Source organism: Varanus komodoensis, unplaced genomic scaffold, assembly GCF_004798865.1.
Source record: "Varanus komodoensis strain SLA01 unplaced genomic scaffold, ASM479886v1 scaffold23, whole genome shotgun sequence".
In the NCBI taxonomy this organism is placed as follows: Eukaryota; Metazoa; Chordata; class Lepidosauria; order Squamata; family Varanidae; genus Varanus; species Varanus komodoensis.
This window is the reverse complement of record NW_025335627.1, coordinates 4,014,610-4,031,585: the sequence shown is the minus strand read 5'-3', so window position 1 is coordinate 4,031,585 and position 16,976 is coordinate 4,014,610. Positions and strand designations below refer to the sequence as shown.

The 16,976-nt window shown below is 43.3% G+C and overlaps 1 protein-coding gene across 1 annotated transcript in view; it reads right to left on the bottom strand.

The window, feature by feature from the left end:
* The window catches only part of COL6A1 (collagen type VI alpha 1 chain), a 75,548-nt gene that overhangs the window by 21,649 nt on the left and 36,923 nt on the right, over nucleotides 1-16,976 (bottom strand). The window contains exons 19-25 of the mRNA XM_044431909.1: nucleotides 14,361-14,423; nucleotides 11,241-11,303; nucleotides 10,508-10,570; nucleotides 9,097-9,159; nucleotides 8,394-8,444; nucleotides 7,409-7,444; nucleotides 6,377-6,439 (exon numbers count right to left, since the gene is read on the bottom strand). Of these exons, the coding sequence (XP_044287844.1) occupies nucleotides 6,377-6,439; nucleotides 7,409-7,444; nucleotides 8,394-8,444; nucleotides 9,097-9,159; nucleotides 10,508-10,570; nucleotides 11,241-11,303; nucleotides 14,361-14,423 (402 nt within the window). The remainder of the gene's footprint in view (nucleotides 1-6,376; nucleotides 6,440-7,408; nucleotides 7,445-8,393; nucleotides 8,445-9,096; nucleotides 9,160-10,507; nucleotides 10,571-11,240; nucleotides 11,304-14,360; nucleotides 14,424-16,976) is intronic.

The window sequence follows — 16,976 nt, the reverse complement described above, 5'->3', positions numbered from 1 at the left end:
TAGTAATGGGCAGTAAGAAATATTTAAAATAGTGAGATCCCATAGCAAATTGGCATAAGCTGTAGTAAGTTTTAATATGGAAGTTTGTCTTTAGGGACTATATATAGAATTTAAGGGCTAATCCCAGTAGAGTAGGAGATTGTAAATAAAGGGGCTATATATAAATTTATAATAAAATTCACAATACTAGGGAATTATACAAGACAGGGAGGTGAAGAGTGGTCTATTTTTTCCCCTTTGGAGAGGTTTACGCTCTTTCTCCCCTCCCTCTTGTGCCTAAGGGCAGGAAGGCTGCGGGGGAATGGTGGTAATTCAAGGGGGAAGAAAGTTTTTCTGTGTATCGGGGTTGAGGGGAAGTTGTAGGTTTATTGTTTGATTTATGTTTTCTATGTTGTATGTATTGGTAATGTTAAATGTGGATCACAATACTCGGGATTGAAGCTACAGAGCTGGGAAAATCTAAATGGTTAAACAGATTAATATACTAACATGGAATGTGAAAGGCCTAGGGACAAATTTTAAAAGGCGTAAAATACAGAATGTACTGAATAGGAGTACGAACGATGTGGTGTTTTTACAGGAAACTCATCAGAAAAGGGATGGGTTAAATGAAATTAAAGGGAATTGAATTGATGTTTATGAAAAATGTTTTGGAACTTCTAAATCCAGAGGTGTAGCTATTATAATATCTAAGAGATGTGAATTTAAAATTGTTAGTTAAAGATCAAGAAGGAAGATATATTATAGTTCAGGGGCAAATGATTGTAAGTTAGGGAATATCAATGCTCTAAATGTTAACCAAGAACAATTTATGCAGAAGATTTTAGCGATATTGGAGGAAACTAGGAAAGGATTTGTGATTTTGGGAGGGGATTGTAATATGGTAATGGACAAAGTGAATGATAAATCCTCTTGGAAACAAAATGAAGAACAAAGTAGATATACTAAACTATACAAGATGAGAAATAGGACAGATTTGAAAGATGCCTGGAGAGAGCTAAAGGGGAATGAAAGAAGGTACTCTTTTTATTCAGAAGCTCATAAAGCCTATTCAAGAATAGATTATTTATTTATATCTAATGATGTAATAACTAAAGTTAAGAATGTAGAAATGGGGGTAATTCAGATTTCAGATCTTGTGGAATGCAAATGGAATTGGACTTTAAAGCAGATTATTATTATTTATTATAACAAAGCAGATTATACAGAAGCCAAAAGATGGAGATTAGATACTAATATTTTCAGATATAAAAAGGTTATGGATAAGATGCATACAGGAGATCTGGAAAATACATGCACAGGGAGAGGGGAAATTTAGTATGATATGGGACGCTATGAAGGTGGTATCAAGGGGCCTAGCAATTAAAGCTGGATACAAGGTAAGGATGCAACAATCTAAGAGGATGAATGAATTAGAAAATAATGTAAATGAATTAGAAAAAGATTTATTGTGACTAGAGTTGATTAAATTAGAAAATAAATCCAAGTCAAAAAAATATTGGAAGGTATATATATGGAAATGTGCAGAGAAACTTAATATATTTGAAAAGACAATTTTTGAGTGTGGTAACAGAAATTCTAAATTATTAGCACGAGCCTCACAGATAAAGGAAGGGTAATAGTGGTGTGATAGAGAATGGAGAAGAAATAAGATATAGTAAGATGAAGGAGAAATTAAAAGCATTTCAAGAATTTTATAAAAAATTGTATAGAGCCACAGGGGTGGATACAAATAGGGTTATAGAATATGTGAAAAATAACTTGGAAAAGAAGATTGATATACAAGACAAGGAAGAAATGGAAAGGGAAATTACTGTTGATGAAATTGAAGTGGTAATAAATAAATTGAAAATTGGTAAAACCCCTGGGGTAGATGGGCTAGGCGCTGATTTTTATAAGTTTTTTTTGCAAATTAATGATACCCAAATTGAAAATTTTGATGAATTAAATTTTAGAAGGTGAGGAGATCCTCCCCATCATGGAAGGAATCACTGACTGTTTTAATATTGAAGCCTGGAAAAGATGCAGTAAATATGAGTTCTTATAGACCAATCTCCCTGATAAATCAAGACACAATTTTTTCTGCAAGCCTATCTAATAGATTGTACACCTTTATTGGAAAATATATTAATAAAGATCAAAATGGCTTCCTGAAAAATAGATGGCAGATGTCTTGAGGAGAGTTCTGAATATTATATATCTAGCAAAGAAAAATAGTTTAAAAACTGGGATTTTAGCATTAGACATTTTTAAGGCATTTGATTTGGTGGAATGTGATACATTAGAAATTGTGATAGATAATATGGGATTTGGAGTTAAGTTTAAACATTGTATAAATCAATTATATAAAGATAACACCACAAGAGTCCTGGTAAATGATGGAATCACAGATATAATATCTCTAGGCTGGGGAACACGTCAAGGACGCTCCTTGTCTCCCATTTTATTTGTGATGGTTATGGAATTATTAGCTATTGTAATTAGGGAAGGTGTGGAATTGAAAGGAATTGGATTTAAAGAGGAAGTTAAGGTAAATTTATTTGCTGATGATACCCTATTGACGTTAGAAGACCCTGTAAAAGTTATAGATAGACTTAAGCTGCATTTACAAGAATTTGAGGAAATAACTGGACTAAAAGTTAATTCTGAAATTATGTTAATTAATTATAGTAAAGAAGATAAGGACAAACTGAAAGACTTATTTGAAGGGAAAGGAGGGATACAATAAAATATTTGGGGATTTACATTACATGGTATATACACAAAATAGGGAAACTGAATATGGATTATCTTAAAAAACAAATAGAGGAATACAGCAGGGGATTGGACTCGATGGCCTTCATGGCACTTTCCAACTCTACTATTCTGTGATTCTATGCTTAATAGATATTCTTAGCAAATAATAATAATGATATTCAGCAGGAATGTATACTCCAACCTCAAATAAGGTAGAAGTAAGCCACTTTCATTTCCAGAAAACTTACCAAAAATTAATAATGTCTTATTTGTCATACATAGGTATTTTTTCATTCCCCATTCTAGCTATTTCCTTGTTCAGTGATTTCAACCAAAGCATGTGCTGTCTTTTCCATGTGATCACTTTGAAAATCTCAAACACAGTTTACTATGATCATTGGTGGGACTCTTCACAGACATGGTAAATCTAGGTTACTTTGCATTGACAACAATGGACCCATGAAGCATTGGTTTTCAGCCATTTTACAGCTGAGGACCAGCAAAAATAGGAAAAGTAATTTGGACCACTGAGGCAGAAATAAAAAGAATTATACAGATACAGTATTTTGTGCATTCATTTTTAAATATAATTCAAAAAAAGAGAAAATTCTTTAAAATAACTAGAAACTGAGCAATAATTAGGCTAATAAAAGAATAAAATATTGAAATTAAATGTAATCAAATACAACTGAAATTTTTAGTGAACAATATTTAATTCAAATAAGGCTAGTGTGAAATCTGCTGTTACTTCTTTTCAAGCATGCTTGATAATCCTGGCTGCAGTGTTGTTTCCGAGAAAGGAAGCACTGCATTGACACACATTTTGATTGATTGATTGATTGATTGATTTTGTTTCTCTGTTTGGTTTTTATCAGTGACAGGGCTGAAAAACTATTTTCACACAAATATGTGGTAGAAAATACAATTAACGATTTAATAGCTCTGTAACTTAGAGACATATTCTTTTTTCCAGTGAGATTTAAGATTGTGACAATAACTGCATGGACACTAGACTGACATCAGAAGATAACTCGATCAATTTTTCTTTTTCATGATGATTAAGTGTGGATAGGTTGTTATCTCCTTATAAGTTGCTAAAAGATCCCCTTGGAGTCTCTTCTTCTCCAGGCTGAAAAGACCAAGTTCCCTCAATCTCTCCTCATATATCATCCCTCCCAACCTGGCCACCATTGACCTGTAAGAAGTGGCCATGGACCGCAAAGCTTGATCAGAGGTCTGCTGCAGCACTTTACCCAGGTTTTTTTTTTTGTCATAGAACACACCAGAATGGCGTTCCGGCACCATTTTTTGATGGGTTTTCCCAAGTGATTGTGAATCACCCTGTTGGGCACAGCAGATTGGTGGCAGAAATCATTAACATAGTGCCTGCGGGCTGCTTGTGTGTTGGCGCTGATTGTCGGCGCTGATTGTGAGGGTGCCGGTCGGCTTCGGATGCTGCTCAGCTTGGGATCGGTCATGTGGTCGCGCGCTGAGTGCTTACTGCTGGCGGCGATCATTGTGTAAAAGTATGACACCAAGATGTGAGTTCCAGCACCTTTTTCTTTTTTTTCCAAAAAAAGCACTGACTTTACCACATCCATGGGCAGCCCTGGTCCCCTGTACTAAGAAGAGCTGGGATCCTCCAAGGGATGCTCTTCGTGTCAGCACACCTGAAGGACCCTGTGGCTGGATCAGACCCAACTCCATCTCACCCAGCATGCTTTCCACAACAGGCCAGCCAGCTGCCTATGGGAAACTCTCGAGCAGGACAACTCTCAGGTTGAAGGAGGAGGAGGCAGGGCATAAACCTAAGGCAATAACAACAGCAGCAGCACCCTCCTGCCCCTGTTCTCCAGTAACTGGTGCAAAGAGGTGTCCTGCTTACAACACTGAAGGCAGCCTGTGGGCAGCAGGACTAGCAGCCGTGAAGAAGCTGATCCTCCAGGAATTCCTCACACGGCTTGGTCCTCTCCTGTCCCTGAAAACAAGCTTCCCCAAAAGACGGCCTCTGCAAAGAAAACCTACAACCAGGCCTGGGGTGCTGGATGCAGTTCCTCAGTGGCACTCTGCACATACTCAGGGACTCTTCTTTATTATTGTATTTAAAAGGCACAGCCTCTCACAATTACTAGCTCCATGAAGCCCTCATGCTGGCAGGAGAATCTCTACAGATGCCAAGCAACTGGTTCCCACCCAGTTCAGGCACCGTTTAGCCCAGAGGCCATTGATCAAACCCTGTTCACTGCATCTCGACCAGAGAGATGTACCTTGGTCTGCACTTCTGCAAGCTCCTATTATTCCCCCTGCAAAAGGTATTTGTGAGGTAAATACTCATGGAAAAGCAGCAAGGAATGGTCCACAGGTACTGCAGAGCACAAAGCAAGCCTCCAAGCTCAGAGGCACGCTACCCAGCTTCCAGTTGAGGGGGACAGCAGTAGGAAATACCAGGTTTGCTGCCTCTTCCCAGCCCCATCTGCTGTTTGGCCGTGGCCACTAAGGGGCACAAGGAGCCCAACCAGAAGCCTGGAATGGGTCCAGCCACCTGACATGAAGTACCATGGCAACCGCTCTGTACATGCTCAGAGCCCCTTGAAAGGCCATTGTGTCCTAGCAGTGGTGGGTGGTTCAAGGCCTTCGGAGCCCCCAGCGTGTTCTGGAGCGCTGCTGCGTGGCGGGCCATTGACCCTGTCTCTGCTGGATGTGCCTCATCCTGCCGCTGCAGAAGTACACCTTGCTGAAGACGCCCAGCATGGGCCTCTCACAGAGGGAGCGGCCATCCTTGTTGGGGCTGGAGTGGCGCTTGCAAGAGACCTGCGGTCACTGCTGGACTCATGGGCCTGGCACTTCTGCCGGATCAGCGAGCTGCTGATGGTCGCAGTCATGGCTGAATGGGGGCAGTGGTCATAGGCTGCCACTAGCCATCTTTGCCCCCTCGGCGGTGCCCCATTGCTGCATTGGAACCTCCTAAGTCAGGCTGGGACAACGCCAAGAACCTCCTGCTCGTTTTGGGGGGGGAAGACGCCCTGCCCACTTTGTAGATCTGATGGGAGGAGCTGGACAGGGGGCCCAGTGGAGGCAGTGGCACTTGTCTTGTCCGGTGCTCCCCATCCCTTGCCAAGCTCTGGAGCTGCTGCCGACTCCATGTTTCGAGCACAGGGATGGGCATGGTTGAAGAGCAAAGCCAACGGAGGGGAGGAACGAAGTCCGCATGCCCCGGCACCGCAGGAGATGGAGGGTGCTCCCCAGCGGCGGCTCCTTCACAGACTGGCCAGAAATCTCCAGCGGATCAGTGGTGGTCCATGGCCCGGCAGTTGAAAACCACTGCCGTAGACTGACCCTTAAATCTTCTCTCCCAGTTTTTCTCAACCACCGCAACCGAGGCAGTCTCACACGCCAGATATACTTGTACTTCCAAAGCCACTATTTTTCCCGATTTTATTGAAAGAATGATCCTACTTCCCCATCCATTCAGCTTATTTTTATACTACAATGTGTGTGAGGTTCAGTTTTTAATATTGTTAGAGAAAGCTGATTGTATTTCACATGAAGATGTACAGTGGGAATAAAACATGGGAATTAAGTTTGATATATGACAACATTCAATGTCTGAGAAATATAATCAACCCCACACTTTACTTACTTCCCTCCCAGGGTCTCCAATCTCTCCTTCATCACCTTTTGGACCAGGATAGCCTTTGGAACCCTGAAGAGACAACAGAATTTAGTACAAGTACACAACTGCATGGAAGGAACAGATCTTTGTAGTCAATAATGGGTAGCTCTACTGTCCATAAGTTAGCATGCTGGCCTCGTCAGAGTGCTTAGCTGCATGTAGGGAAAGATCATCAGAGGTCATCCAAATTAATTTTGTTGCTGAGACTCAGTCTTTTTCCAAGGTGTGTCCAAAGTAATACTCTCCCAATGCACTGAAAATACTGGGTGCTGCTCTGGGTGGATAATATAGCTGGTTATATATTATGATTATTGCACTATTTACAACCTGCAGACAAGGAAAGGAGCTCTCATAATTTTATACTTGACAAATTTGGGAATAATACAAGGTTTCTGTGGGTACGAGAAATTCACATTATCTTGTCAAGCCAATTTGAAAGCTCAGCCGAGAATCTGTCAATAGCTCTGTCAATCCCCACTGTAGCCGCTGCTCCCCACGAAAATATCCCTTTCCTTGGTGGCAGATGTAGCACTGATGTGCCTGTGGAGAGGTTTTGTTTTTTGCTTGCTTTTTGTCACTCTCACACATATGCTTTGGATTAGTGCCTTGGATTAGTGACATGTTGTTTCCAAGGGAACCATGTGAATAATAACTTTAGTCCTCCTGAAAGTAATAGATGTTACTTGCCAGAAAGGGAATTGGGGCATGTATTGGGAATGTGCTGTTGGCAGCGGTAGCTAAAACTGGTGGGAACAGGGAGAACTAAATTCTGTTCCAGGTAATTTCTTTTAATCTGAGAAGAATTTTGGGAAAAGCCTCTCATGCCTTTAAGGTGAGCTTTCTGAGCTCTCAAATTTCTTCCCTAAGCCTCAGTTTGGAGAAGTTGACCAACATGCTGCTTTAGAGTAAATTGCATTCAGCAAACTAGTTGAGGAGGAAAAGAGACTTGGGGTACCTGGGTACCAACTGTAACCAAGAGACCAAGAGACTGAGACTTACATTGATCCCAGGAGCACCTCTGTCACCAGGATATCCCTTGGGAAGAGAAAAGAGACAGGGAGTTAAATCAGAGCAACATAAGTTCGGGAGTAGGCAGGGGTTGGCCTCCATTTTCGAGACCTCGGGGAGAATGGACATGGTTCCAGAGGACTGGAGGATGGTATCAGTAGTCCCAATCTTCAAAGAGGGTAGCAGAGGGGACATGGGGAGTTACAGGCCAGTTAGCCTTACATCCATTCTGGGAAGATGACGGAAAGGCTCATAATAGGGACAGTAACCCTAGATAGGGAAGGGAGGTTGGCAGGTGGCCACAACTGAGGAGCAGGACATGGGTGGAGATGGCATTCAATGCGGATAACTGTCTTGCACTTGGGTGTCATAAGTACAGGTTAGGGGACAAGTGGCTGGAGAGCAGCACCTGTGAAAGGGATCTAAGTTGGAATTGGTGCAGCATAAGGCCACAAGGATAGTGGCCATATTGCAGGGGAAGCTGTATGAAGAGAGACTGAGAGAACTGGGTCATTTCAGCCTGGAGGAGAGGAAACTCTGAGGGGATCGGTTGTTGACATATAGGTACGTGAGGGGCTGACACATGGAGGTGGCACCCAGCTGTTTTCCCCTGCAGAGGAGGGCAGGGAGTATTCCAGTGGAGCCAAGCTCAGGGAACCAAGGTTCAATTTGGATGCCAGGAAGTACGTCCTGACAGTTAGGACCCCAAGGGTATGGAATGGGCTTCCATGGGAGGTGGTTGAGTCCCAAAATGAGTGTGTTCAAGGATAGACTGGACATGCCCATGGTAGGTATCTTATGAGTGGAGCTGGCTGGAGCCAGGGGTCAGACTAGATGGCCCAGGAGACCCCTTCTGACTTGCTTTGTTTCTATGTTCTGTGTTTCTGTATCTGGAAATGCTGCTGATGTGTGTGTATGTGCGTGCATGTGCAAGTGTTTAAGCATTTGGAACTTTGGAAAGTTGAATGACACTCACTGGGAAGCCAGGAAAACCAGCAGTGCCATTTCCTGGCGGGCCATCTTCTCCCTAGGAAATAGGAGCAGTTGAGTCTATTAAGAATATTTATATCTTTCAAGATTTAACTAGCTAAAACAGCAGAGATATGAAAAATGGACAAGCATCAAAAAAGAATGAGAAAAAACCTAACAAGTAAAATATCAGATAAAATATAAACAGAATGCAAAAGACAGCTAGCAAGATCAACCAACATGCAGGTCAAGGTCTGACTAAACAAAAATATATTTGGGAAGCAGGAGAGGAGGCGATACATATTTCTCAAAACAGAGTGTTTCAGAGGATGAATACTCATTGCTTAGATGGGGCAGATTGCTCCCAAAGGTGTTTCCAAATGACAGTCGCGTAATACAAGAGAAGATGTTCTCTGGATTTCTTGGTTTGAATCCATGTATAACTTTAAAGCATCTTGAATTATGCCTGGAAGCAGACCCATAGCTAGTGCAACTAATAGAATAAAGGAATCACATTCTATGTTTTGCTGCTCTTGGTTCCAATAGTTTTGCTGCTGTGTCCTGCACTACCTAGAAGTTTTGGGTGGTTTTCAAAGGTTACAGCCTGAATTTGCTTGAAACCAAACCATGACTCTGTCTCCCCCATGAACAGGTATAGTTGACACACAAATTGAACTCAAATTGATATTGCCTCAAATTATGTTACTTACCCTTTCACCTATCAAGCCAGGGTCACCAGGTAATCCAGGTGGTCCAGGTAATCCTTTTGGGCCCTATGCAATAAAAAGCAAAATACCTGTGGTTAGGGATATATAAGAATTTATGTCAGTTTGCAAATCATCTGAAAATGCCCGTTTACAACCCCAAATGTGAACAGAAAAGCATGACTATTTAACTTGTACATTACCTCACTACTAAAACTAGCACTTAGTGTGGCTTGCAATCACTAATAAAATGCAATAAAAACACAACAATAGCAGAGTAGGAACTGCCTCCAATCCAAAACACACAGAAAGTCTGCTGGAGTGAAGCCCTTGCTGCTTCCTGGTGCAATGATAGTCGAGAGGGAGTGAACTTAGTCTCCTGACAGGGAGCTCCATGGCCAGGAAGCAGCCGTTGAGAATGAGCCCTTTTATGACACCACCAAGTGCACTTCTGAAGGTGAAGATCTCCCATACCAGGCCTTTCCTGAAGATTTTAAGAAGTGGGCAGACTCACACTGGAGAAGGTCAGGTATAGCAGTAACACGGTCCCAAGTTATATACTGTACGTAGGTAATAATCAGCATTGTTATTCTGTTCAGAAACATGTTCCCCCAAAAGTTAGTAAATGCCAAACTTGCATTGGGAGCTGCAAAATTTCAAAAATGTCTACTTAAATAGATGCACATTTTCCTGTTCAAAAAGTGCAGCTTTCCTATTTGAATGAACCAAAAACCAAGTTGCAGATGAAAGGGAGTGAGCTGAACCAAGCACTATAGAGCATTTCTGGAGAATTTTGGCAAGTTTGAGCATCCTTGGTTCTTCCATCCTTAGCAATGGCTATTGTCAAAAGGCATTAATTCAGATAAATAAGACAGACAGTTGCAGTTCATTTTCAGAGGGGTAGCCAAGCTAGCTGTTGAACCAAAATCAACAAAAAGTCTAAGACTAGCAATAAATCTGTTGATCTTCATGGTGGCAGAAGACTCTTCCTTGCTTTTACATTAATTTCCATGTATATTCCTTGCCCCTTTTACTTCCTTGTTTAGAAACAAGCCTGATGCACAGAAGAATGTAAATCAGGCTCTGAAATTAGTCCAGGGAAAACTATCTTTGTTATATTGATTAACAAGTTTGTGATCCCCACCCTCAGAAAACAGACTGAGCTAGAACATTCCTGCATATCATGACTTTAGCCAGTGTTGATTGATGTTGCATATGGGAGCTAATTTCTAATACAGCTCCAAATATCCTTATATATAGAAGTTAATAGCTGAAGACACATGATCCTCATTACTATAACTGAACATTTTTACTGTAGGTATCTTTTAAGATTGCTTTGTATGTGAAGTGTCTGACTTTTAATCCATGGATGTAATGGATAGTCCCTTACTGCCTACTACAATTAATGCAGACTAACCTCTGGTCCATTAGGTCCCTCATCTCCTCTATATCCCTTAGGTCCAGGTGGCCCAGCTGCACCCTGGAAGAAAGAAATGTGGTTAAAATGGTTTTAACCTGCTAAATATCTGGTCAGCAAGCAAAGGCCTCAGTTCCCAGCTTCCCAAAAGGACCTCTTGGCAATGCTCAGAGGCTGAGCTGCCATTCTTTCCATATCCCTCCTTGCATCTTGCTCAGTAAGTGGGGAGAGGGCAGGCAGGACCTCCTCTCCTCAAGATACACTGACTAGGACAGTATTTCTGTAGTGTCAATGGAGTAAAAACCAGCAACAGAGAAAGATCTGAAAACACAACACAGATGTAAAAACTAATCTGAAGACAAGAAAAGCCTACTGCTGGAAAGAGCACAACTTAGTGCGGGGCAAATCTCTCTGGGGAGGGCATTCCACAACAGCAAAGGTGCTGCCACAGAAAGCCCTCTCCTCATTCCCCGCATTTCAAGGGGAAACTGAAAGAAGGCCTTACTTGTTCTACACACTTAAATAGTGGCTCGGAAAGCTATTATATGGGTAGCTCCGGCAAAACACAGCAAAGGTAACATTTAACATGTAAACTAGCCCTGAGTAGGGAGACGAGTTGATGAGCTGTAGTCACCGTAGCCCAGAATGGGTACGTGGCCTGGTATCCGAGTTTACATTCTACCTCTGCCCATACAAGAAAGTTGGGACATAAAAGAGGGTAACCATGTCTTACAGGTTCTCCAGGTGGTCCATAAGGTCCTTCTCGGCCCTGGTCACCCTGTGGCCCTGGTTCACCCTAAAAATAAGGGAAAGGAAGAGAAAACAACTTTGATGTGTTATTATTTATTACATTTTAACCTCTCCTTTCTCTCTTTTACAAGGAATCCAAGGTGGCTTACAAGGTTGTGCATCTCTCCATGTTATCCTAACAAAAACAGCCTTGCAAAGTAAGTTAGACTGAGTCCATGACTGGCCCAATGAGCTTCATGACTGGGACTAGAACCCAGATCTCCTAAGTCCCAGTCTGACACTCTAATCACTATGCCATACTGGGCCTTCTCAGAATGGACTCTGCCAGGGGAGATGTTAACATTTCAGGAAGGAATAATATGTCCTCTGTATATCTGGATTTTCTTTGTAATCAACAGATATAAGGCCAAGTCAAATAACACAGGAGCTTTCTAAAGCATCAATCAGGAGTTTCAAAAGAAAAGCTATTTCTTCTGTTTACATCCTGCTCCAGCCTACATGAATACTGAACTAACCAAGAAAACTATTTCCAGATGGTCTGAGAACTTTGTCCTAAACCTGATTACTGACAACTAAGTTCAGCTGTCTGTAACATGACCATGGGCCAAAACAGATATGTTAGTAGCCATGGGCAAACCCTTGCAGGCATTCCATGTGTGCTCTGTTATGCACGAATGAACCTTCTTGCCCTGTAAGCTTAGGAGACCCATTTGGATGTGCCAAGTCTACCTACATATGAGTCAACATGTGGAAAGTGTGGGGCACAGATGGATCCACACAGATGATTTACCCATGGCCACATAGATGCTTTGCCCCTTGCTGAAGAGTTGTGTAAAGTTTTCAGCAGCAGTAGCTATCCTTCTCAGTCAAGACTAGCCCCTCACTATATCCATGCCAAAACTTAATCTTTTTTTAATCCAAATTTCTCTTGTGTAGAATTTTCTTCTGCTGTTGCTGTTGTGCAAGTACCTGTGGAGTTGTTACACAGTCCAGAGTTCTTCATTCCACATGGTGGTGGGCCTAGCATAATGCCATACCTGAGAACTCACTAACAATAAGCATTTACCAACAGGGCTCTGGGTGATGTTGCTGCATTGGTTTGTGCTACTTAAATAGCTTACAAGCCATACAAGACAGGATGGGTTTGCATAAACTCAGAGTGCTGCTGGAGAGACCAGGAAGCCGTACTGCTTGTCAGCCCAGTTCCCAAGAGGGAGGCAGCTCTCCAAAATGTAACAGTTGCCTCCCGGGTGGGTCAGGGTCAGACTCTTCCAGGTGCCTTCAGAGGACCGCTTTGTCGTGTGTGCTGACTCAGATGAGTCTTTGGCGCACGCAGAGAAAGAGACTTCCCGTGGGAACCAGGCTTTGCTGCAGGAAGATGTATATCTGGTGCCAGTGGTACAACCCCCCCCCCCCACTCCCTGAAGAAGCTCTTCAAAGAGAAGAGGGCGCAGATGGGAGTAGGATTCAGGGAGGAACTGATAGCGAACTGCAGTCAGAGGGCAGTCGGGCAGTTGCCAAGGAAACGGTCGAGGCGCCTAATGATAACAGTCTGGAGAACGTGGGAGTTGGCTAGGCCCAGCAGGGGGTTGGAAAATGCGTGCTCTCGCAGACGCACGCGCAGACTGGGGCAATTGGAGACAAGAGAGTCAGAGCGACAGGGGAAAGAAGTTTGTCGGGGCTGCCCATCAAGGGGCGGCCCAGGCGAGTCAAAAGCATTCCGTGAGCTGATCTTATTCAGAAAGAGAGGACAACTTTGCCATCATCATTAGCATCATCATTATCACTGTCTCTCGTAGTTGTAATTGACAGTTTTGTGTAGAATAAAGATTTTAGTAATGACAGCCTGGTTCGTTGTTTTTGTTGGGAAGGAGCGCCAGCCTCACAACACGCTTCTTCTTTATTTGGAGAAATTAATATAGCTGGGTAGGGCTGAGCCTAGTTTTACTTAGTCAGATTATCTTTTCTGCACAACACTGTGAAAAGGCTGAGAGACCTCTAGCCTGTGGGGCTTCCTACTCACTGGGCTGCCCCTGCGGGCCTAAGGAATACAAGTTGGGAGCCTGAGCCACACACTGTCTTTGCTTGCTCCACCACTTCCCAAATGGGGGAAGGAGAAAAAGGGCGCAGGCCAACCTGACGGTGGCGGCACAGGGTGACATGCTCCTCCATCAGAGCCTTGCCTTTGTTGCCAGCTGGAAAGCCCCCTTGCAGTGAAGCTGAGGGGCTGGTAGGAAGAGCAGCACACATTTCAGTTGGAGTAACTCTGTGACTCTCCCATGCAGCAAAGCTGGGTCAGGACAGGACACAGCTTTGGGAGGAAGCTGATGCTCTGTTTTCAATCATGCAAGTCTCTGCTTGCAAATAGCATTGATTAAGGTGAGTCAAAGCCCAAATTCATTGATAGGAAACTACAACAACACACTAAGCATTTAATGAGAATGCACATCTAGGTCGCTAGGCTGTCAGTCTCTCTGAAAAGAGTGGCTAAATCTCAACATTGAACATTTGCAAGAGGTTATTAATCGTTCAGTTAAGCACATAGTACAATGCTACAGCTTTAAAAAGCTTGAAAAAAGCCTGACAATTAGAAAAGAACAACTTCTTTCAAAAGCCAGTTTATTAGAATAAGGATCTGATGTGCTTCAAAGGAGCTACTACTGCATGTTTATACTGAACACCCTGCAGATCTTGTGAAAGAGGCTGAAATGCAGACTGACTTAGTAATATCTCTTGTGAAAGTGCCATGACACTTGGGGAACTGCTCTCTTTCCTTTCTTTTAAATGATTATCAATTTAAGGCACTGTTCTGACATTAGCTTCATAGCACAACTGCTCACATCTGGCCCCCAAAGTATCATTGCATTGCTGCTTGTGAAAACATGAGATGTAAACAGGAAACTTAAATTTAGATAAAACTTAAACTTTCATCCTATTGTGCCTATTCAATACAGTAGCAGATTTTTGACTTTGTGTGCTTGTATGGCTGCCAGTTCCATCGTAACAGTTCACACAACATAGCGACTCCCTGTGATTAGCCAGGGTGGGTGGACATACTGTGCAAATCAGGCCAATGGTTGTGCATGGAGCCGTTTTGTTTTACCTTGTCTCCTCTTGGCCCTCTGTTGCCAGGGACACCTGGTGGTCCTCTTTCTCCATTGCCACCCTGTGCAAACATGGACATAAGTACATTTTGCATGTTAGACTCTGCTATGATTCTGATTGTCACTCATACCAGACAACTACAAAATATATGTGGATTCATAATCCATTTTTATTTCATGGCTACGTTACAAAGGGACTCTGCTTTGTTCTATCCGTACAGTGAATGTTATACAAGAGCCCATTCTCACAAAACAATTTGGAAGGATTTTGGGGTCATGTTGGGGATCAGGCACAGAGAGGGATCTCCTAGAATTTGTCATGAGTTACCCAGAGTTTATGAATGAGCCACTCTCATGAAAGGGCATTCAAAACACATTACATACATGATTTTGCTGTAATCCTTACAGCAGCCCTGAAATCTGGGTCCTAAATTGCAGGGATTAGGGTGAGGGTGAAAGAGAGTAGCTTATCAAAAGCTATTTAAGAACTGTAAGCAAGCTTAAACCAGTGACTTAAATCTTACTTAAACCAGGTGCTGGGAAACCAGTTTTCTAGCTTGGACACAGGTTTTCTCCACTTGGGGAGGCTGGGGCTGATGAGGACTTGGGGGACTGACCTGTTCAGGATCCCCAGATAGGGGCCAGATGTGGCCAGGGGCCATTGCAAAAGAGGCGAGGGCCAAGGCACAGCCATCTACTGCCACTGGGAGGAGATGGTGGTGGGTGATTGCCCTGACCTTGAGGTGATGGAGGTCTGTTGCCAGCTGGCCTGTGACAAACTAGGGACTTTGAAGCTCTGGGCAAGAAACTCAGGAACCTAAATGCCCAAGTGGCCTTTTTCTCTATCTTGCCTGTCCAGGGATTTGGACCAGCCAGGGAAAGAGGGTTGCAGAAGTGAATGACTGGCTCAGCGTGTGGTGTCAGAAGGAACACTTTGGGTTCCTTGACCATGGCACCCAGTTTCTTGTCAATGGACTTCTGGCGAAGGAGGGGTGCACCTCACAATGATGGGGGAAAGGTCCTTTGGAAATGCTCTAGCAAGCTTTGTCTTCAGACTTTAAACTGAGGTGAGGGGTGTGTGTGTCAGGCCTCCCAGAAACTTGTCCTGATGGGACAAGTGAGAGGAGAAGACCAGGGCTTTGGGACTAGAGTGTTAGAGGTACTGCAGGGGCTGGCAGGACTCCTGTGAAGGGTGGGGTATTAGGAAGATGGGAGGAAGGAGGAGGCTAGGGGACTGAAAGAAAGGGATCTGTGGGAAGGAACTGAGGTGCATGTACACCAATGCTAGGAGCATGGGTAACAAGCAGGAAGAGCTTGAGGCTGTTCTTGGTATAGAAGGGTATGACCTGGTGGGGATCACAGAAACTTGGTGGGATGAAAAGCAAGACTGGAATGTAAACATAGAGGGGTTTGACCCTTTTAGAAGGTACAGGAAGGGAAAGGGGGAGGGGTGTAGTGTCATATGTCAGGAAAGGGATAGTATGCAATGAGATAGAAAGTGGTGCAGATGGGGATCTGGTAGAGGCGGTCTGGGTAAAACTAAAGGATTTTGACAGGGGAAGGGACCTGATAGTGGGGGTCTGTTATCACCCTCCAAGTCAGCTTGATACCCTGGACGATGCCCTGACAGACCAGATTCGAAGGATATCTCAGGGAAATGACATGGTAATTATGGAAGATTTCACTCTTCCACAGATGAGTTGGGAGACTTACTTGGTGGTGACAGCCAGGTCATGTCGCTTCCTAGATGCTATAGAGGGAGAGTTTTTCTGCAGGGGGTCCAGGAAGCGATGTTGTGGGGGGGGGGGGGACATCCTTGACTTGGTTTTGACCAACAGGTAAGGTCTGGTAGATGAGGTGCAGGTGAGGGGAGCTCTGGATGCAAGTGATCACTCCATCCTTTGCTTTGAGATCAGGGGAATAAGGACATGCAGCAGGTCGAGCACTAGAATTTGGGACTTCACAAGGGCCAATTTTGGTCAATTGAAGGCCAGACTGGGGAAACACAAAGGCAGTATTGTTGGGGGACAAAAAGATAACTTACAGGAATAACTGTATTGGGCCCACATCATTTCTGCCTGTGTGCAACATGAATCTGAGAGCAGACTAATCAGCGAATGTAAAGTAAGGAATATGGCAGCAAGCTTACTAACACTTAGAAGATAAATTTTGGTTATATACATACTGATTCCAGAGGCTGCTGCCTAACTTCAAAGCCCTACACAGCTCCAGATTGAGATGCCTGAAGGAACAGCTGTTACCATACCTGCCCATGCACTAAAGGCACCTCTGCCCCTGCCAGCTGAGGTGAGACCTCAGCAGGTGGAAACTGCACTCAGGAAAGCTGGACTTTGGTTGGGACACTTTATTTGTGGAATTCCCAGGAAGTCTTGCCTGGAACTCCAATGACACTAATACTTTTCCTGTAGCAGGGCAATGCTTTTTTGATTAGATGTTGGCTTTGCTTTGTTTTATTACTGTCTTTTATCTTGTTATGCTCTATTATTTTACATACACATGTTGTAAGTTACCCTAGAGACTTTTGTTGAAGATGGCTTAAAAATGAATAAATACTTAGGAGTAAATACTTTAGGGTACTTCCGTTTGAGTAAATA